This window comes from Misgurnus anguillicaudatus, chromosome 20 (assembly GCF_027580225.2).
Source record: "Misgurnus anguillicaudatus chromosome 20, ASM2758022v2, whole genome shotgun sequence".
NCBI lineage: Eukaryota > Metazoa > Chordata > Actinopteri > Cypriniformes > Cobitidae > Misgurnus > Misgurnus anguillicaudatus.
The window spans coordinates 23,205,325-23,227,478 of NC_073356.2; the positions used below are offsets into that span (position 1 = coordinate 23,205,325).

A 22,154-nucleotide genomic window follows, 5' to 3' on the forward strand; every position below is an offset into this window, starting at 1 on the left:
TCCTCCGGTTCTGTCGTGAATGCGTGCAAGAGACTGAAGTCACGTGACTGCAGTGACGCGGCTGACGTGTCATCCTGAGACATGTTTGCAAGTTTGCAAAGTTTTTTTTCAAACTTACAGCGTGCTTCTCCCTCAGACTGTAAACTAAGCTCGGGCGCACAAAAAAAACAAAACTGGGGCGCACCAGATAACACGTCAGCCGCGTCACTGTGGTCACGCGACTTCAGTCACATGCACGCAGTTCACAACAGAACAGGAAGAGAAAACAATGCTAAATAAAGTCATAATTTTTGTTATTTTTGGACCAAAATGTATTTTCGATGCTTTAACACATTCTAACTGACCTACTGATGTCACATGGACTACTTTGATGATGTTTTTATTACCTTTCTGGACATGGACAGTATACCGTATATAGATTTTCAATGAAGGGTCAGAAAGCTCTTGGACTAAATATAAAACATCATAAACTCAGTTCTGAAAATGAACTGAGGTCTTACGAGTTTGGCACGACATGAGGGTGAGTCATTAATGACATTATTTTCATTTTTGAGTGAACAATCCCTTTAAAATGAATAAAGATGACAACACAAGTTGTGTTAAAAGTAACCAATAATAACACAGATGTCCTAGTTTGGGACAACGCATTTTGTGTGTTATTTAGTTGTTTTTATCACATCAGTTTTTAGAGTGTATACTAAAAGGAACATTTCAAGTTTTTGTTCAATTCAAGTCATTATTTTTATGGGATAATGTTGATTACCAAAGAAAATAATTTTGAAAAATCCTGCAGTTTTTTATAAAGAAAAACACAAAATACAATCAAAGTAAACCAAGTTAGCATTCCAGAGGGTTTAAAAGCAGAAATCTGAAGCTTGTATCTTCATTACAGCACATGAATTATTCAATAAAAACCTGTTTATTAATCAAGCTGTAAAGTTGTTTAAACCAGTGTTATTGAACTGGGAATACTTTTTAGCTGAACAGCTACTGTAGTTATACACACTATTCCTGTGAGTGGGGTTTGCTTCATGTAAACAATTAGCTTTTAGTGCTATTTAGCACCATTTTGCTTATAGAAGTTAAAATAACTTTAGAACAAGTCAGTAAGCAATTTTATCACACTATTCTCACAGTAAGCTTAACTGTGTTTTAATCTTTATGATCTACTGTAGTGCATTTTTAAAACCGGAATGACAAGATTGTAATTATTATTTCTACGGTAATCAACAAACGTCACAAGTGCTGTTGATAAAGCTTGCATTAACAGTAAGTCAGTATATTTATGTAAAATCACCCTGTAGAGCATTTCTCTGAAGTTGCCCTTTACTGAACTCATATGATGTATGCATGCATCTGAGGAATCCCATTTCAGTATGGTAATTAATTCACCTAATGCCTCCCATATAAGGTTGAAAATTAAAACATCCCATAAACTCCTAATGGGAACCTCTCTTTCATTACTAGTCATCCATTAACCACCCACTGGATCACCCTATCACCGTAAATAAATAAAAACCAATGAAAAACCTATTTAGATGTAGCTCTAGAAGACTTCAAATGAACCCGTTTAGCATAAATTTAAATAAGCTATTGACATCGGCACGCCCAGATCCAAGGTTTCTGCGGATGGAAATTTGCTGTGGCACCTGTTTTTACTTATTTTAAACAAATCGTATGATGCGAGGGATACAAATTACAGTAGATGCTCTCCAGGTGAAAACACAATATGGGACTGCTGACCTTACACGATTGTACGACACTAAATCGCATTTTAACAATTTGAAATAGCACGTAATGCTAACTGCTGTAAAACAACCCTTTTCTAGCATAAGAAAATTACATGCTAAGCCGTTTTCATCTTTTCGCAGACAGGAACGGTACATCAGCCCTTAACAGTGTGCAGAGATGTTATATCATTCTGATCTTGAATAGGAGCATTCACATAAAATCGTAATAGACGTAATTAATCAAGAAAGTTGGCAGACGCTCTGTTCTATGGCACAAATGGCTACATACCAGAACGATGATGACAGATTTTGTTTTGAAAACGCAGGCCATTTTTCACAAGGTATTATCCTAATTGATGTTTCAGCATGTATATCAATCCGTTATGTCAATTTTGCTATCTCGAGTAATTTGCTCGCCTCAGCTTGAGCTTGTATTGCATCGCAGAAGTCACAAAATGTCCTAAACCATCAATAAAATCACACGTTAAAGTGCTAGACAACTCATTAAAACCCACTAACAAATTAATTACAACCCACACACAACACCTTGGATGCCACACTACCAATTTATACAGGCAGATGCAAGGATGTACTGTATGCTTGGCGTTAATAGATATTGTTAGTGTCAATTACTGTAATAACTCAATACAACAGACTGAAAGTAACCTGTTTTACAACTCTTATGCTAAAAAAATTTTCTATATAGGCAATAAAGGCTTGGCTTTGCTTAATTACAGTCTATTAACTGTCAAAGCAAACGTTAATCAAGGTTTTTATGGTACTGAATTGACATTTTACATCTCTGTTTTGTCATTTAACATTATACTAAGCCTTCACACGTGCGTCAAAGGCATTTTAACACCTATGTGTGGTAAAAGCGTTTCAAACACTAATTAATTTTAAAACGAGCAGCTGTCAGCAGCTAAGCAAGGTCACCATATTCAAGGTTTTTCTGAAAAGGGCTGCTCTACTGAGCCGCAAAGAATGATGGGAACAAATCAAGTCTTCCAAATCCCCATTATGAAGAGCTCATTGTTTAAGAAACCTGCCTTTGTATGGGTTGGATGGTTGAAGGTTTCGTTATCCAAAAAGATTTGTTTTTGAAAGGTAGTGAACACTAATGTCTACACCTTCATGTCATTCCTGTATGACTTTCTTTCTTCTACAGAACACAAAAGATGTTTTGAAGAATGTTGGTAATCAAACAACATTGGCCCCCATTGACTTCCATTGTATAGACACAAACCTTCCTCAAAATGTCTTCTTTTGTGTTTCGCAGATAAAACGTGTAAATGACCGAATGTTTTGGGGGGTGAACTATCCATTTAAGGCTTAATGTCTCTGGTAAGCTTAACTGAAAACATAACTGCCAAAAACATCAGTACGACTTAAAGGGACACTCCACTTTTCTTTAAAATATGCTCATTTTCCAGCTCCCCTAGAGTTAAACATTTCATTTTTACCGTTTTGGAATCCATTCAGCTAATCTCCGAGACTGGCGCTTTTACTTTTAGCATAGCTTAGCATAATGCATTGAATCTGATTAGACCATTAGCATTGCGCAAAAACAATATCCAAAGAGTTTCAATATTTTTTCTATTTAAAACTTGACTCTTCTGTAGTTACATTGTGTACTAAGACTGACGGAAAATTAAAAGTTAAAATTAAAAGGCCAATATGTCTAGGAACTATACTCTCATTTTGGCGTAATAATCAAGGACTTTGCTGCAGTAACACAGCTGCAGGAGGTGCAATGATGTTATGCAGTTCCCGAAAATAGTCCCCTGCTATTTAAAGTAACCAAGTGGACTATTTTCGGCTGCTGCGTAATATCATTGCATCTCCTGCAGCCGTGTTAAGGCAGCAAAGTGTTTGATTATTACGCCAGAATGAGAGTATAATTCTTAGCTTTAATTTTTTTGTCGTTCTTAGTACACAATGTCACCACAGAAGAGTCAAGTTTTAAATATCGAAATGCTTTGGTCATTTTTTAGTGTGATGCTAATGGTCTAATCAGATTCAATGCATTATGCTAAGCTATGCTAAAAGTGGTACCGCCAGACCTGGAGATCGGCTGAATGGATTCCAAAACGGTAAAAAACTATTGTTTAACTCTAGAGGAGCTGGAAAATTAGCAAATTTTCAAAAAAGTGGAGTGTGCCATTCAACAGTTCATATGCCAAGGAATCACAAGTCCTATAATACAAGCAAGTTGCAAATAATAAAGTTTTTACATCGTGACAATTTCAACTCCATTACACCTCCAGCGTTTCATTTAGCTTTGCTTTTCATTTCCATGTATATCGGCTTTCCTGGGCATCTTTGATGTGATCTCAGACAAGTCCTTGCATTGTCACTTTATCTCTCCGCCGAGTCCCCTAGCAACCTATCCTTATGTCCATCGAGTCAAGGATAGATTACAGTAATTGTTTTCCGTCCTGGATGTCAGATTATTAGCTGGACCAAAGTCAAGCATGGATAGTGCGCACCATTTGTTATCTGAAGGGAAATAGTGATACTATCATATTTTCCTGCCACAAAACTGACCTTCACCTTCTTACTGTCAGATACACACACCGGCCACTTTATTAGGTACACCATGCTAGTAATGGGTCGGACCCCCATTTGCCTTCAGCATCACATATTGACAGGATAGCATTTGACAGCTGCACATCCACGATGCGAATCTCCCATTCCACCCATCTGGTGACTGTGTAGACCATTGGAATACAGTGAACTCATTGTCATGTTGAAGAAACAAGTTTGAGATGATTTGAGCTTTGTGACATGATGCTTTATCCTGGTGAAAGTAGCCATCAGATGATGGGTACATGGGTCAGGGAGGGACATGGTTAGCAAGAATACTCAGGCTCAATTGGCACTAAGGGGCCCAAAGTGCGCCAAGAAAATATCCCCACACCATTACACCACTACCATCAGCCTGAAACAGAATGGATCCATGCCTTAATGTTGTTTACGCCAAATTCTGACCCTACCATTTGAATTTCGCAGCTGAAATGAAGACTCAGGCAATGTTTTCCAGTCTTCTATTGTTCAATTTTGGTGAGCCTGTATGAATGGTACCCTCAGTATTTTGTTCTTAGCTGACAGGAGTGGCACCCAGATTGTTTTTTTTGCTGCTGTAGCCCATCTGCTTCAAGGTTTGACGTGTTATGCGTTCAGAGATGGTATTCTGCATACATTGGTTGTAACAAGTGGTTATTTGAGTTGTTGCCTTTCTATCATCTCAAACCCATCTGCCCATTCTCCTATTACCTATGACATCAACAAGGCATTATCCATACAACACAACTGCCTCTCACTTTGGACATTTTCTGTAAACCCTAGAGATGGCTGTGCGTGAAAATCCCAGTAGATCAGCAGTTCTGTCTGGCACCAATAACTATGCCACGTTCAAAGTCACCTAAATCCCTTTTCTTCTCCATTCTGATGCTCAGCTTGAACTACAGCAAGTCATCTTCACCATGTCAAGATGCGTAAATGCTTTGAGTTGCTGCCGCGTGATTGGCTGAAACATCCTCTTATGAAACTGCAGAGATAAATGATGAACAGATGCGTTGTTATATGATTTGAGTATATTGCTACATTCTAGCGAGCACAGACCTTTATTCTATTTAAAAGCCTTCCTGAGTGAATTCTGACATAACTCTTAAATAAATCTCATCGGCTGAGATCCAGCACAGTACATTTGTCTTGAAGTAATGGCAATATTAAGAGCCATTAGAGTTACAGATATATTTCTCTCCTGAGACTGTTTACCCTTTCAAGATTTATATAACTCTCAGGACATAGAAGCTTTCCAAACTGCGTATTATCAATGAATAGTAAAGAGAATTTTCTCTGTGAGGGGAGCGTGTCTCATATTTTCTGGTTGCCATGGAAACAAGTGCAGGCCAGAGAATGATCTTATTGGCCCCTGAAAGCAGAAAAATCAACCATAACGCAAAAGTTCACCTTTTGATTTTTAAAGTAAGATCCGAAAAATGTCAGTAACAAGTTTAAGGTGAAAAAATGACAGCTTATGTTTCTTAAACTTTCTTTTAACTTTGCATTTAAGTGCTTTTTATCAATAGTCTTTTCTAAAAATATCTTGCACTTACGAACAAGTTAACCTGAGAAGTTATTTCCATCTAATCTGGTCTAACCTAATGGGCTCTATCATACACCCAGCGCAATGCAAGTGTCTTTTGCTAGTTTCAACCCTGCGCAATTATCATTTTCAGGTTTAGTGCCACGTTGTTTAAATAGCAAATGCATTTGCACCCCCTTTTGCGCCTATGGGCGTTCTGATCTGAAAACGAGGTGTGTTCAGACGCATTGTTGGAGCGTTGCTATTTTGAGGCAACTAAAATAGACTACGCCATTGACCAACAAAAACCTCATCTAAAGTCTAAAGTCAATGGTGCAATATGTTTTTTGTTATTTAAAGAGCGCATTAGTAATATGCGCCTATAAACGGGATGACAACGCGGGTTTGCTTATCACATACATGAATGCACAGCAGCACAAAAACGTTTTTAAATATGAAAGATTAAAGAATTGAAATGTAAAAGATTATTATTGAGTCTCTTGGACATAAATGAGGACTAATTATGAGACGTTAGAAGGCAGAAAGAGCTGCTTCACCTGTAGCCTGGTAAGTAAATAAATGCTTTTCTTTAAACAAATGCATCTGTTTTTAAATGTTTCCTTATGGATTTAATTTACATGACGACACTGTATCTGTGGATATGATGAGATGAGAAACATTTTAAGTAATGCTTTTTTAGAATCCAATGGCGCTGTCCAAGTGCTGAAACGCTTTGCCTCTATGCGCGTTTGTAAATTCTTTATCTCTTGTTTGTGTTTTTAGAGTACAAATCTTTTTTTTGCATATTTGCTAATTATTTTATGAGATTACAATGATTATGTAGAATATCAATACATTTACAGCAATTAAAAGCCTACTATTTTTACTTCTATGACTAAAAGAAAACGTCTTTTAAAGGATTTAATCCAAAAAATTTAAATTTCAATAAAAATGAAAACAACAATTTTTTAACATTATTCTTTAACTGGGGGTCTTCTTCCTCAGCTTAGTTTATCATTTTACAAAGTCCGTCATCTAAATAGGGTTAGACATAGCGCCAGCACAACTGGCTTTTAAAGGGGATGAGAAATAAGACTCTCATTTGTTTATTGCACGTTATGCCCAAAACACACCCATTACTCATTAGGAAAATATGAACAACCTTTTTCGACCATGTGCTGGGCGAACAAACAATTTTTCCAGTCGTTAAATTAGCAAAAGTGACATCGGACACGCCCATTTAGACCGTGCGCTTTAGACAATGCGCTTAGATCATTAAAATAGGGCCCAATATATAAGTATATTAAACATTTACTTGATACAAGTTAAATACAACTATTTTACTAGTTATAAATATAATTTATTGGTTATATTACTGCATTCAATACATGTAAAATAATGCATATGGTTTATGGTAATTCTGTACAGCTATTTGGACAGCCCCAGTTCCCATTTACACCGGAGACTTCTGCTAAAGAAAATATATCGCCTGGCAGTGAACTTTGAGCTTTATCATTTTGCAGGTATTATTTATGGTCTAACAGCAACATTACACACTAACTAGGGTTTAAAAAATGGGATCAGAAAGAATGTGACCTTTAAGTTTAATCCACTTGAATTTACAATTAAGTTACATTTTCTTAAATAGTGGGAAGCAGGGCCGGAGTGGGACTCACTTTCAGACCTAGAGTTTCATGACTTAGACCGGCCCACTTTAGTTCACGACTGACTATATTAAAATAATATCATTAAATCCTCAGTAGTATATAAGTCTGCAGTAGTGCACTGTTCTCTGCAGCCTTGCAAATTCATTGTAATTTTCAAATACATCATTTCCAATTTAGTGCAGATACAGTACTCTAAAACAATTATGATGTTTGCCATAATCGTTAATTATTCAAGTAAACGTATTCAAAAACTACTGAAAGGGAACAAATATGTTTGTGTTGTCCCCTGTATTTCTATTTCTAAAAAATGGTGGGTCTTGATATAAGCTGTTGGGTTGATAAAGTTGGAAACCCCATACACAAGCAAGAATTATCAAGTTGAAAATAAATGGAAAATCTGTATCTTAATTTTTTAGTACTTAGATCATGTCTATTGCCAAATAACATAGGCTAAGGTAGGCCTACATTGTATCAAAAAAGAAAACGTCATATGGAACTTACTTTTGAAACTTACTTTTTTACAATAAACTGATGAGTTTTGCATTAAATAGACTTTTGTTCCTCGATTCATTGTTACATATATGACTTGGATAAAAAATACAATTAGTAGATCCTTTACCTTTTAGAGGTCGTTCGTACCAGGATGCGCTCAAGTTTATTTTAAATCTAAACGCGAAGCACACTCAAATATAGACGCATCTGAAACAAAACTTGTGTTCACAGGCTTCGAAAAGCAGAAGAAAGCGGCACGTCCTGCGTTTTAGATGTTAAGAGGTCGGGACTCGGGACACAATCAACTTGGGCATAAAGTGGCGGGGACATCTCTCACCCACAACAACGTGAATGGGGCTGCTATGAGTGCAGGCGGCATAGGGAAAGCAACCTTCAACCCGGTGGCATGACAACACCGGCCCTCGTGGCAAAAAAAAAAAAGACCGGCCCACCGGGACTCCTCCCGGTACTCCCTATGGCCAATCCGGGCCTGGTGGGAAGTTGCTCTAAATTAAAAAATAAATTTGAAATAACTTAAGCAAATACAACTTTATTTTTTATTTATAGCAACTATAATTTGTACACTGTAAAAAATAGTTTGAGCCTTAAAAATTTTTGTTGAATCAACTCGGATTTACAAGTCATTTCAACTTACTATTATTTATCTTAACTAGAAATGAGTTGTTATAACTACAGGTGAGTTGTTATAACTTATAAAATTAAGTTGACTTTTCTCAACTATATTTTATAAGTTGTGACAACTTATCTCTGTTGACATGACTTGTAAATCTGAGTTGATTTAACAAAAAAATTAAGGCAGCAAAGTATTTTTTACAGTGTAGAAAGTCAAGAAAGTTGAAATGAATTGCAAATTCAAGTTGATTAAACTCATAGGTTTAAGTGCAAAAAGAATTTTTTTACAGTGTGGGCTGGTACCCTATAAAAAAGTACACCTTTGTACCTAAAGGATGCATACTAGGTATGTATTTGTACCAAATGTATACATAAATGTACCTTTGTGGTACATATTGGGACCCTTTTGATCGTCCTAGTGACAACATTAAAATCATTTTTTCTGAGAATGTATTATACTGAAAAACAGTAAAGGAACTTTAAAACTTCCTTTAAAAAAAAAATCACCTTTACAATTCACGTATGGAAGTCATAAGAGTCTGGAACAACGAATATAAGAGATTTTTAATTTTTGTGTGAACTACTGCTTCCAGCATCGCTCTTTCAATAGAATGATACTGTATATAAAGTATTAATCACTACACAGGCAAGGCAAGCTTTTACTTTCATTCTTTAAAATTATTCAGACAATCCAATTCCCTGCTGTTTTTTAAATCATATTTCGAGAACCAATTTATGCTTTTTTCTTTAGCCTTGTTGAACTTATTAGACAAGACTCCAATATTCTCATGATCAAGAAAAATGAATATAAAATGATTGATTCAAGACTAAATATTTTTTCATATATCACACCTAATACATCAAACAAGCTCAGCACAAATTAGAGAAAAGCGAGTATCATGAATAGTTCATTTGAATACACCCTTTATTTAAGCTCCGGATATGCACATTTTAAACTAGATTTGCATTTCTTCAAGGTAAAACCAGTTTTTGCAAGGCAGCAAAAGTACAGTATTAATGTTTGAGGTAAATGCATGCTTTGAGCTTCACTTCTGCATATATTAAATGCCATATTAGATGCAAGACCAATTGGAATTCTGGACTGAAATATTATATTCACTGATTTTAAATGCGGAACATTATTTATAGCCAATACAGAATAAAGATCTTAATGTGAAATCGCGTATTTAGTATGTGTAGATGTACTGTCAATGAGTGATGTATAAGGGATATTTAGCATGTTGTGACGTTGATGATAAAAGTTTATTTTAATCAACCGATTCTTTATTCCATCCGGCTTTACAACTCTCAAAAGAGCAAAGGGTAATTTTCCACTTGTTTGACATTTAAAGGACATTTAAACTACCCAACATAAGCACAGCAGGCAGGATGGAGAGTACTGTCTTTATTAAAGTTTGTGTGCTGGAGTCTTTGTAGCACTAATGGCATTAAGATTCATGGAGATTCTCAAGGAACAGCATTTGACAGAGATCTAGTGGAGTCCAGCCAAATAATTACTCCCCCAGGCCATTTCTGAATCAGTATGAGCACGCTTCAACAATCCTTCGCCCGGTGTAAATGAATGAAAGGGAGAGTGACCATCAAAGGGGGAATTTATTAGATGTGGCACACACTGCAGGGAATAAGGTGACGTGACAGAAGACCTCTGGCAAATACAGATATCTAGTTGTATTTCTAACCGTCCTGCTCTGAAGCGAGTGAGAAACAATGCGGAGTCATCGCATGCCAGGAGACTGCGTTTGATATTAGGATGCCATTTGCGCATTTGCAATGCTTACGACGTTATGAAAGCCGCCACACTGGGCCCACTGCCAACCAATTCTGCCTAGTTTACATGACTTAACTTGGATTATACTTCATTAACATGTTCACCTCTAAATGACTTCGCTTTGAAGAAATGGTTTGCTTTATGAATCTGACACTGCATAATGTGTGCAATCTATTCTGATTATTTAGCTGCCTTTGGGTTTTATTAACCCTTTACCTGGCACAGCACTTTTTGAGTGGGGGGTGGTGAAAAGGTGTGTCTGGAGGTGAAAATATTAAATAAGTAAAAATTGTTATAGCAGTTCAAAGTTATTGTAATAAATTAAAATAATGCAATATAGTATTATTTCATACATACAATTATAAAAAAGAGGTTTGTGTTGGTTTGCTGTGAGGTTTGATGCATACTCTTGTCACAAATGAATATACAGTCACTGGATTATTATAACTGCTTAAAGGTTTTGAAATATGAAAACAACATTCTTAGACCTTTCCAACAATATATAGTTTGTCATGATAGATTAACATTTACATTAAAAATATTTAAGTAAACTTGGATGTCCCGCTCACAGGACAGTGCCAGATAACGGGTAATGCGTTTATTTGATGATATGCATTGAATTGTTTTTGTAGGGTTGAGAAAGAATAAGCAGTTAACGCACAGTGTTACATGCCAAACTCACTTGCGTAATGTAAGATGCGTTCACTTTTTGACTGCTGGTACAGTATTTAAAGGTGCCGTAGGATGTCAAACTGTATTTACCTACACTGTAAAAAAATTCCATAGAAATTGCAGTGTTATTGCAGCTGGTTGCGGGTAACTTGCCGTAGATTTAAATTTTGTTCAAAGTTAAATGAACATTAAACATTTACAAGTCTTTGTCTTTACAGAGTAAAACTAAAAAAACAGCATCAAGCAAAACATTCTGTGAAACAAAATCTGAAGTAAAAAACAGAAAAAGGTTGATGATGATTTCTGGTTTCCAGAATGCTTTGCATGAGGCTGTTATTGTATAGTTTTGTTCTGTAAAGATAAAGACTTGTTAATGTTTAGAATTTATTTAACTTTGAACAGATTATTGCCGGTAAATAACATAAATTTAAATCTACGGTAAATTACCGGCAACCCACCTGTAATTTCTACGAAATTTTTTACAGTGTAGGCATAGATGAATAAGGGGGGGATCACATTTCGCTTCTATATCGGCGCTGAAAACGTGACCGTCTGTTGGTTCTTGTCACATGACCTGCGGTGCGCTTGCGACATTCTAGAAAGTTGAAATGTTTTTAACCCAACACGCCTGGAAAAAAATTGCGTGTCGCACCGTGTGCGGGTCTCGACCGCGTTGCTTCCATTATGAGCGCGCATACAGCGCACCTACATTTGAAATAACAAACTTAAGCACGCAAAATACGCGACATGTGAATCGCCCCTGATAAAATTTTTGTACATGGTTCAAACACTATTGTTTCCTCCTCTTTAAGTAAACCTTGTGCATGCAAAAGCCTAATGGAAAACAGACCAATCTCAACATAACACCGACTGTGACATCACAAACGAGATTTATGCCCCAACATTAAATTATACGTTAAATTAATTACAATGTTTTATGCTAGTTAATGCTATATGCTAGGGTTTACGGTACATTCACACGGGGCGAAAGCGTTAAAACATGCAACACATGCTCCGGTCTTCCATAAACGTAATTGGCTGGCTCTGCCTAGGTTATTTTGTATAAGGCAATCTGATTGGCTAACGCATGCATTGCCGCTTGAAAAGTTGAGAAATGTTCAACTTCTGCCGCGAGCAATGGCACTGACGCAGCACCAACAGATCCACAATTCATTTTGGCAACGCATGACGTCACCCATTATAAGTGAATGGCGTTAAGGCTTACGCCCCGTGTGAATGCACCGTTAGGATGAGTTCTACTACTGACGTTACAGAAACACAAACTTACCACTCAGACACATCCATTAACAATCTCCAAACAATTGATTATTCCACAAATTTTGTATTTTCGACTGATACAGACTCAATAATAAGGTCTGTTCACACACACAGCTACTCAGAAACAGCCAATCAGAGCAGAGCTCACTATTATTATTCATGACCCTTTCACATAAAGTAATAAGAGACCATTTCTTTCTAAAGGGTTGTAAATGAACATGTAAAACCATCTTTGGATATTTTTTGCACTTAATAAAGCCACATACCTTTTATGTAGACTTAACTTAACAAGTTAACAACTTAACATATTATTTCAAGTGCATTCTTTGGCACCTTTAAAACTGAGGTTTTGACCTCCCCTGAATATAATTTGTATAGCTATCATTAAGCTTTCTAGATTTCTAGAGATGCACCGATATTATCATTTTCCATAGACGATTATTCATATCTGTCGACATCAACGCAAATACCGATGCTTTGGTGGTTATATTAAAGGCGGTGTGCATAATTTTTTTTTAAAACACTTTGGAAAAGGGAGTCGGGCCGAGTACCAAAACACACTTGTAGCCAATAAGCAGTATGGGGCATGTCTACTAACCGACATCGTTGCCTGGGTTGCGTATGTGTGGGGCGGGTCTATCAAAAGTAGACCCAGATTCTGTTGGGGTAGGGGCGTGATTGTTTAGGTGATTTTAGATGTCAACATTGGCTTTCAGAGATCATGCACCCCGCCTTTAACTCGCATTAACTAAATTCTGAAGATTGACTGATATAAAAGTGATTTCAATCTTTGATGATGGCCTTACTGAGTCAATATTAAAGATATCAAGGTTATATTTTCACAAAATGTTCTTAACTTTTACACATTTTAATAGAATTTAATAGTTTTCTTTTATATAAAAAAGTGATTAAGTGAATGTTCCATTAAAATCGAATTTGAAAAACTGAGATGCCATTCATTACCTCACATAATGTGATTTGCTTTGTTTCGGTCTGTAGTGTTATACTGGAAATTAGTTTAATCATTAAACTTAGCATAGTTTTATCAAGTTAGATTAATAATAATCTTAAGCATGTCACCCAGCCACTTTTTGTCTACCACTGACAACCGATAATCAGCCAAAACTCTTGGCATTTCAACTGCACTCACAAGCTGGTCTCAGAGCTGCATGGAGGGAAGTCTGGGGAGGCTGTGTCTATTGAAGCCAAACAGACCTGCCAGTAACAGCTTCATTTTCAGCAGATGAGCGTTTCCATCAACTGGCATCTTGAATCAGCAACAGCTGGCTAATGTGAATAAGAGCGGAGCGGCCCGGAATGGAATAGCCTTCCGTTTTGATGGCATCTCTTTCAGATGAATCAGTGGGCTAAATTGGATTTTTGCTGGGCTGTGTCCTGAAGCGCAGTGCAGATGTTGCTTTTGAACCAGGCCGCTTGTCCCGGTGAAGCGTATACCTGCTATTTCACAGTTAGAAATCAAGCCCAATTCAATGCAGCTGTGATGCGTGTGTGACTAGGGAATGTACAAATAGCCTTTACGAATACTGGAGCCTATAATGTTCATCAAAGCAATTCACTGTGACCTGGGCAAAAATTTGCCCATGACATGTGAATGTAAGTGCTTGCAATAATGTCATAGATGCAAGTAAAGTTCAAATTTAAGGTCCAGAATATAATCTTACCCCACATAATTTTAGCAGCTATTTAAACTATAGCAACACTCATGTTTTAAAAGACAACTTTAGTAGGAAAACAGCACATATATGTAAGGGTTGGCAAACAATTCATATTTCACCTATAAAATAGCTTAAGCAAGGGTTGTGTGGACACCGGAATTGGGTTTATGGTAAATGTGTTTAAGTAGTTCACAAACACAGTGCGCAGCCAAGCACATGAGGAAAATTATGGCTATGGATGACCTATCAAAGCATAAAACTTAAAAAAGTGGCTCGCTTTTCTTCAACACCCATCGTTTCATTACATTTTCCTTTTCTATGAGAAAAACAAAAGACAGCTACTACCCAAAAAAGCATTTGTTGCTGAAATATGAGTTAGTTTGGAGAAACAGCACAAAACAAAACAATTGAACCAAAAAAGAAAGAGGCATTCAAGCATTGGCAACAAAAACAACACATCTTTCCGATTATGAACTGTGAAAGTTATTGCAAAAATAGCAGAGTGCTCTGAAGTCAATGAAAATAAACAGGGTTTTGAAATATCCTTGTGCTTGCATTAATTAGACATCTGGATAAATGTTAATTGATATCAAAACTTGTTTAACCCAAATCTCATGGCACATACTTGAGTTGTTTTGCAGCAAAAACATTCAAATTAAGGATAATTAACTGTGTAATTAATAATACAGAGAGGACAATCTAATACAAGTTTAGTACAGTGCTGATAGGAGCAGAACTAGTAACCATGCATTTCAAATAGCTTACCTTGATAATGTGCACTAAATCCTTTGTATCGATGGTTGCTGTCAGTTACAAAATGTAACCTCAGCCAATTCTTGTTGCTGACAATAGGAGATGGGACATTCATACCAGAAAGCCTGTAGAAAACAGAAAAATTAAATTTTTTAATTACATCAAAGTAATATTAACAGATGAGCTATGTGCGCTAATATACTGTATTACATGATCTGTTTGTAAATTCATCAGATAACGCTGTCAAAAACAGATTAGATAGATAGATTTTTGGGCATTCGATATCTTATCGTCTGAAATATACAACTTTTTGAGAGCTCATAATGTACAAAGGTCACCAGTCTAACGCTTTGACATTTTGAAGCACGACTGAGAGAAGGAACCTCAACACTTACTCCAGCCATTAGTCACTGAGTGCAGACCAGGTAAGATGCGACCCCTGGATGTTTGCACCTTAGGGTAGGGACGCACCAAACCGACGCCAACGAAAAAACGCGGATTGTAAGGTCAGCTCTGTTGGCTGTTTGCTGACAGCATCTGGGTCTAAAGCATAGACTGTATAAAATATGGACGTAGTGTCCGTGACATCACCGGTAGGTGAGGAGCATTTTTAAAGCCCATAGTTGGTGGAGCCTGCCGGCGCCATCTTGGCAGTGCGTCACCTTGAAAATGGGCAGAGAGGAAAAATGTGGGTGGAGCTGAGGTGCCTGGTTGCTGGAACCACGCCCGCCTACTGTAGCTTGACGGTAGTTATAGCAACGGCAATCTACTTGTCACCTAAGTGGCCACACCCTTTAAGTGACACTTTGTAGTTTTTTAACCTTCATAATATATTTTCAAGACCCTTGTGATGGTACATCGACTAAAAAATATGTTGAATGACATGTCTACCGTATCCTGACGGGGTCTGTATCGCTTTTACTCGTACTTTTAAACTTGGCGTTTCGGGTAGTAACCCGAGCACAAAACAAAAAACTAAAAAAATCTGCTTTACGGCATATACGTCACTTCCTCCACTTCCCCAAATTCGTACGTGAGAGCGCAACTATTTATTTTCCTGATGTTTTTGTCATGGCCGAAGCAGCAACTAAGAAAAAGAAACCTATGGTTTTGTCGGAGGATACCAGAAAGCGAAAACTGGAGAGTGACAGAAAAAAAAGAAGGACGAGGATCAATTATATTGGGCCAGCGTTCGCTCGCTGGCGTGAACTATAGGAGGAGGAGGGGTTCCAGACCAATGATCACTTAGCTGTCATGCTTTTGGACTAGTAAGTAATCTTATATTGCTTACATATATAAGTCCTGTCTGGCGCCCAAACACTATTTTTACGTGAATTTTTCTGGAGGCTACTTGGAGAGTGTAGAGAAAGACTTACATCATGTGACACTGTGGGGTTGGGTAGCCTCATGGACCTACGACATGGGCGATCCCGGTTCTATTCCCCTTTAAAGGATCTGTACGTATTGTTTCTACTTAAACTAATTCCTTTTCAATTGCCTGTGTGTAAAGGGGTTGTAAACTCACATTAAAATGATCCACTTTGCGGGTTTTGCTATTACCTCTGAAAAAAATATTATAATTTTAATGTGAAAGTACCGGGTCGGATTTGCCTCGTCTCGTCTCGTCTCGTCTACTGACTTTGCACTCAACAGCGACGGCACTGCAACATGTCAGATAACATTAAGAAACGACCTGCTCCCAGCACAACACAGACTTGAACACAAACTCCACATATTGTGAAGAAAAAAAATTATCTGCTGAAGCTCGTAAGGACAAACGTGAATCGGATCAACTTCGGACAAAAACACGAATTAACATCGGCAGGGCATTTGAATTATGGAGAAACCTCCGCTTTGTTTTGGGTACAAAAACAGATCATTGGCTTTCATCCTATTGGACAGGTAAGCTAACATTAATACAAAGCATGTAAAATATATTTCGATTTTGTGCTTTAGTGTTTTAGATGTTGTTTCGGTTTGCTAGCCTTCGCTTTAGCGTGTGTTCGCCCAGCCGTCGTCGATTGATGACGTAAAACTGCGGACGCGTTTGTTTTTAAAAGTCTTTAAACTCGTACAGTCTGACATTGATGGAAACTGAGATTATACAGTGTGACATGGACTTTACTACGATATTGATCGCACAGTGTGGCAAGCAACAATCCTAAAGGACTATTTAAAATAGCACAGTATATACCGGGCTTTACTGCTAAACTGAAATTGTTCAGTGTAGTTCAGTAACCGTTTTAGTTATCTTACCGTAAATTTACCTACGTAACACCACATTACATAGGCTAAATGCAGTCAATTAAACATTGCAGTGGGAGTTTATCTGAGTTTCCAGCATGTTGTGTGGTGCTTTCTCCGGTGTATTGCATCTCAGTCTGGCCATCGCTCATGAGTTCGAGCACGTGCTTGTAAACTTATTGGTTGCAATCTGAAACATCACCGCTAGAGGCCGCTAAAAACTGCATACAGACCCTTTATGGCAATTTTTTATGTATAAACTTTTATGTATAAACCAAGCAACCACAGTTACAACTGGCTTGTAAACATGAGCTACGCGATCATTTGGGGTTTGAAAAAAATAAAACCCATGAAATTATATTCATATGACATGCTGGAAGGCACACTTTGTGACCTAAACAGTTGTCTTCTTTTCCTTTGCAACAGTGCTGCGGCGCTTGTGGCCTCTAGGGGCGCTAGATGTGAAAAATACATGTCTAGCACCCCCTAGTGGCCAAAAAGTTCCACGATGTGCCTTTAATTATGGCTTAATATTATTTAAATGGATGAGTTACAAAACGGTAAACCTGAAATGCTAGTGATTGCTGTGATACAAAACATAAACAAAGCAGAGCTCGCTTACCAGTCTCACACAAATCTCGCTCACCGTAGATGGATTTGTGATATATTTAAAGCGCATCTTTTTAAATATTCAGGTATTAAAATGAGAAATGGGAAAAAATGAGATTGGCCCTCTGTGCGTTCCTTCATGACTTTGTCATTTGCTTGCTTCGTCTCATTTTCTTGTGCACTGGTTGGCCAATCAAAATGAATCGAAGGAAAAAGCTGACGGTGCAGAACACACTTGAAAAACTATGTAAGACGATGTTCATACCTGCCCAACGTCGGCTTGGTGTGTACCTAGTTTTACACAAACGCATGCACGCAGAAGTTTAGTCAAGCGAGAATGTGTGTTTTGAATAAGCGTTGCGGTGCACCAGAGGTCATTCTAAACCTCCCACCCCTTCAGCCATCAAAATGCTCCATCTTCATCCCGCATCTGTCTTACTTTATTGATGAGTAACTGGAGATGTCATTAAAGGACATGACCACATGAATCACACTTTAATGGCCTTAACAGGCTGGAGCAGCGCCATATCATTACTGTTATCTTTCTGTATCTCTCTTTCGCTCTAACACACACACAGTATTCATGTAATCATTAAACTTAAGGTGCAATCTTTCATTTCTGTGGCACTGGCGGCACCAAATGGAATTGCAGTTTGCAATATTTATGATAATAATGTCTTTGAATTTATTTCCCGGTCTGACACTGGTAGACTCACCACAAAATTCATGCTATTGGTTTATGCATTGCTGCTGTTTTGGGCTGTCAAGTAGAAAACACGACAGTGTGTGCATAGAAATGCAATATTTACACTTTTTAGGGAATCAAGCTAAAAATGGTATGTGGGTGATTCTCACAAAACCATTGAAACACCACGGCACTAATGATTTTAGCTTTAAAATGTGTAATATAGTACCATTAAAAAGCATCAGAATTAACACAATACTGTGTTCTACCTTGCACAAAGTGTGATTTCAACATAAGAATTTATAATTGGAAATTTTATCTCATTTTCTGCTGAAATTCTCATTACCGAAATGTGTCCGGCTGTGTTTGAACATGCGTTATGTTGTAATTTAATCAAATTAACACAAAAATATTAAGAAAAAAAATAAATGGATGTTTTGCTAGACTACTTTAGATGACAGAAAAAATATTTATTGAATATTCATGTATAATAATAATGAAGAAAAATTAGGAAAATGATGTGTCCATGCCTGATGTTTTCATCCTCCGCAACACTTTTTGAGAGCAGTTTAAGCACACATACAGAATTTTAATAAAGTTTGATTTTGAGTGACCAAGCACATGGACCAGTTACTTCAAGATGGCTACCAGGTAAGATCATTTTTTACAGTTAATTTGAAATATTGTCTTGTCAGAATGCTTACACGACATTTTGATTATCATTACCGCAACAGATGCTTATTAAATGTTAATTTAATTAATAGAAGCATAATACTTTGATTTTAAATGCATGTGCAGAATCCCCAAATTATGTTCTTTCAGGTTTGTCATGTCATTTTGAAAATATGTCAGTGTTGATGTTTTCTGACTGTTACGGTAATGAGATTTTTTAGGACTCATTTTTTAAATTATGTTACAAAAAGTGTTAAATGATAAGTAAAAGTTTTTAAATTAATGTTCCCATTTACTCCAGACTTTGTTTTTCAATGTCTGGTGGGAAAAAAAGTAAATTTAAGGAATTTTTACATTTTCATGCTTGACATTTTTAAAACCAAGTTTTCGTGAGAATCACCCATGTAGTTACCTCTACTATCCTCTGTTGGTATAGGATAAAGTATTTTAGTACTGAAAACGTAAAAAAAAAATGATGCACTGCATCCTCTCTCGCCGTCTCTCTGCCTCACTTACTGTAGTTACTGAGAACTTCGCTTTGTCAAAAAGTTATGGGGCCTACAAATAAAATATGCATAAACATCTCATTCAAAAGATCGCATCTTGCATCATGCCATATTTATGTAAAGTCAAGTGCGTCTTTCGCTTGGTTTCACACAAGCAAAACATTCCATCTATGAGATTTCAGAAAGCTTTCTCAGCCTCCCAAATGGCCAACTGACTTTCCTGACATCTGAGTAATGTATCTTTGAAATATGCATTCATGCTTACAACAAAAACTGTATGAGTTTGTTTGTCACAGTCTTGTCACAGAGGGGAACAGCCACAAAACAGCGTGACTTGCATTCATACAGTAAACATTTCCCTCTCCGTAACTTTACATGTACGGTATGGGGTTTAAAGCATCTAATATGAAGTCTCATAAAAGAAACATCTGTTCGTATAAAAAAAAGGATCATAAATTAATTATGGTGTTAGGGTCAAAATCATTTCGGTTCTGCTGTTTTGTAAGCATCATTTAATGTAAGAAATGAAGTATGGCAAATGCCCTTCACCTATATTTAAAGGAAAAACACAACAAAATACAAGGCTTTATCCTTTAATCATCCTTTAAATTACCTGTCAATACCTGCATAATATTTGAAATAAAATTTATTTGTAGTCCTTTTCACAATAGTAGTGTAGTCTAAAAGCAGCTTTAGAAAAAATGTAAAGGAAAGAAAGAGACAAATTACAACCTCTGAGCAAGCCAAAGGCGACAGAGTTGAAATTAATTGAACAGACAGCTCACTCACATCCTTGTAGTTGGGCTCCATTCTGCACTATGCGACTATAATTTGTACTGAAATGCCAGGTATAACAACACAAAAACACAATCACACAACACTTTGGTCCCAGAACATTTCTGTAAAATTGGCTGAAAGGCTTCTGTGTGAACACAAACACATCACATAAATGTTCTGGGATCGCTCCCATAAAGAGGACCTAGTAACATTGTCACGCAAGGGGCGTGCCGTAGTGAGGACATGCATGTTATCGCAACAGGAAGTTATGGTTCAGCTCTTTGACACAAAGATTTAACAATGAGAAATGTCAGTAAACTGGACTAAAGCAGAATATGATGAATGGAGAATAAAGCTGAGATCATTCACCTGCATGACAGAACAGCGCATCAAGAGCTCCTTATGATCTTGTCATAAACAAAAATCAGAGATAAATCACGGATAATAAGCAAACATCAGACACTGTGGAAAAAGCGTACCAAGTGCTGGACTTTAAATATGTCACGTGACTTTATGGGATCTTTGCGTGAATGCACACACACAGATATCGGAAATCATTGGCAGTGTGAATGAACCAAAAATCAAACGATCCCAGACACTTTTTCCAGATATTTTCTGTAATCTCTGTGTGAAAAGGGCTTAAAGGGCATTTCACAGGGCACGTGGCAAGAGGTGGAATCGCTATGAGCTCAGTAAAATGTTCTATGATTGGTTGTAGGGATGCAACAATACAGTAAGTCCATGGTTCAATACGTACCTCAGTTTTTGTTTAATGTTTTATTGTTCGGTTCGGTTCTAGCCCATTAAAGTGTTTTTATATTATTCTATGCTTATAGGCGACATAACAGTAAGATGTTAACTCTTTCGCCGCCATTGACGAGATATCTCATCAATCAAGAGAAAACGCTTCCCTGCCAATGACGAGTATTTCCGGCTTTCCGCAATACCGCCCTTCCGCAACTTTTTAAACACAGAAGTATTGCCCTATGGCAAGCGGCTGCATGTCCGTGTCTGTTTTAAAGATCGCTCTGAATGGGATCTCTATGAAAAGTCCGTCACAAAAATGGAATTATCTCTCTTTTTTGCCCAAAATGTGGTGTTTTTGCAGAAACCTTCAAAAGCTGATTACAAAAGAACTTTTATATATCACTATATATATATATTTAAAGAAGAACATTTTCTGGAAGGCATTCAACTTTTGTGAAAATCATGAAAACCTCTGGCGCTGGCAACTTTTTTTAAAAAAATGCTGGCGGCGAAAGAGTTAAGAAAAAAAACCTCTTTTAATTGCAATTCTCTTTATTTTATGTAAATGCAAAAATCTACTTTTAAAAAAATAAAAAAAATAAACATACATCAAAACAAAAATTGGCCATTTTAAATAAATATACCTATACTTAAGTAAATTAGACTTAACAGTAGGAGAGAATCGGGGCAAACGTAACGCGGGACGAAAGTAACATAGCAATTTTCTCAGAGTCCTGATAACATATGCATCCCAAACTATGACAGCATCTTAGGCACAAAACCCTTGACAGACATGACAAATATCGCATTATTTACTCACCGTTTTCCGCGTGTAGATCCAGAAAGGTGTTTTCAACCATGATAAGTAAATTCTTAAAGCTGTGATTTTTTTCTTATAACACGTTGTGTTTCTGGTTTCATGTGTTAAAGTACTGATCAATCTACAGGTTATTTAGTGCTGTAACACATCCTGAAGTTTGACTTCTCTGAATTTTTCAAAATAAAAGTAAATCGGGTTTAAATGTGAGGAGATCCTGTCGGGTCGAAAGTAACACTTGTTACTTTTGTCCCGCTGCTATTGTATATGTTGAAAATTGATATTATTCTAATTTGATTTAATTTCATTTACATAGT

General features: G+C 37.0%; 1 protein-coding gene across 1 annotated transcript in view; it reads right to left on the bottom strand.

Annotated features, from left to right (window-relative positions):
* Positions 1-22,154, bottom strand: part of csmd3b (CUB and Sushi multiple domains 3b) — a 507,791-nt gene that overhangs the window by 243,125 nt on the left and 242,512 nt on the right. Inside the window, exon 6 of the mRNA XM_073858336.1 lies at positions 14,793-14,905. Within this exon, the coding sequence (XP_073714437.1) occupies positions 14,793-14,905 (113 nt within the window). The remainder of the gene's footprint in view (positions 1-14,792; positions 14,906-22,154) is intronic.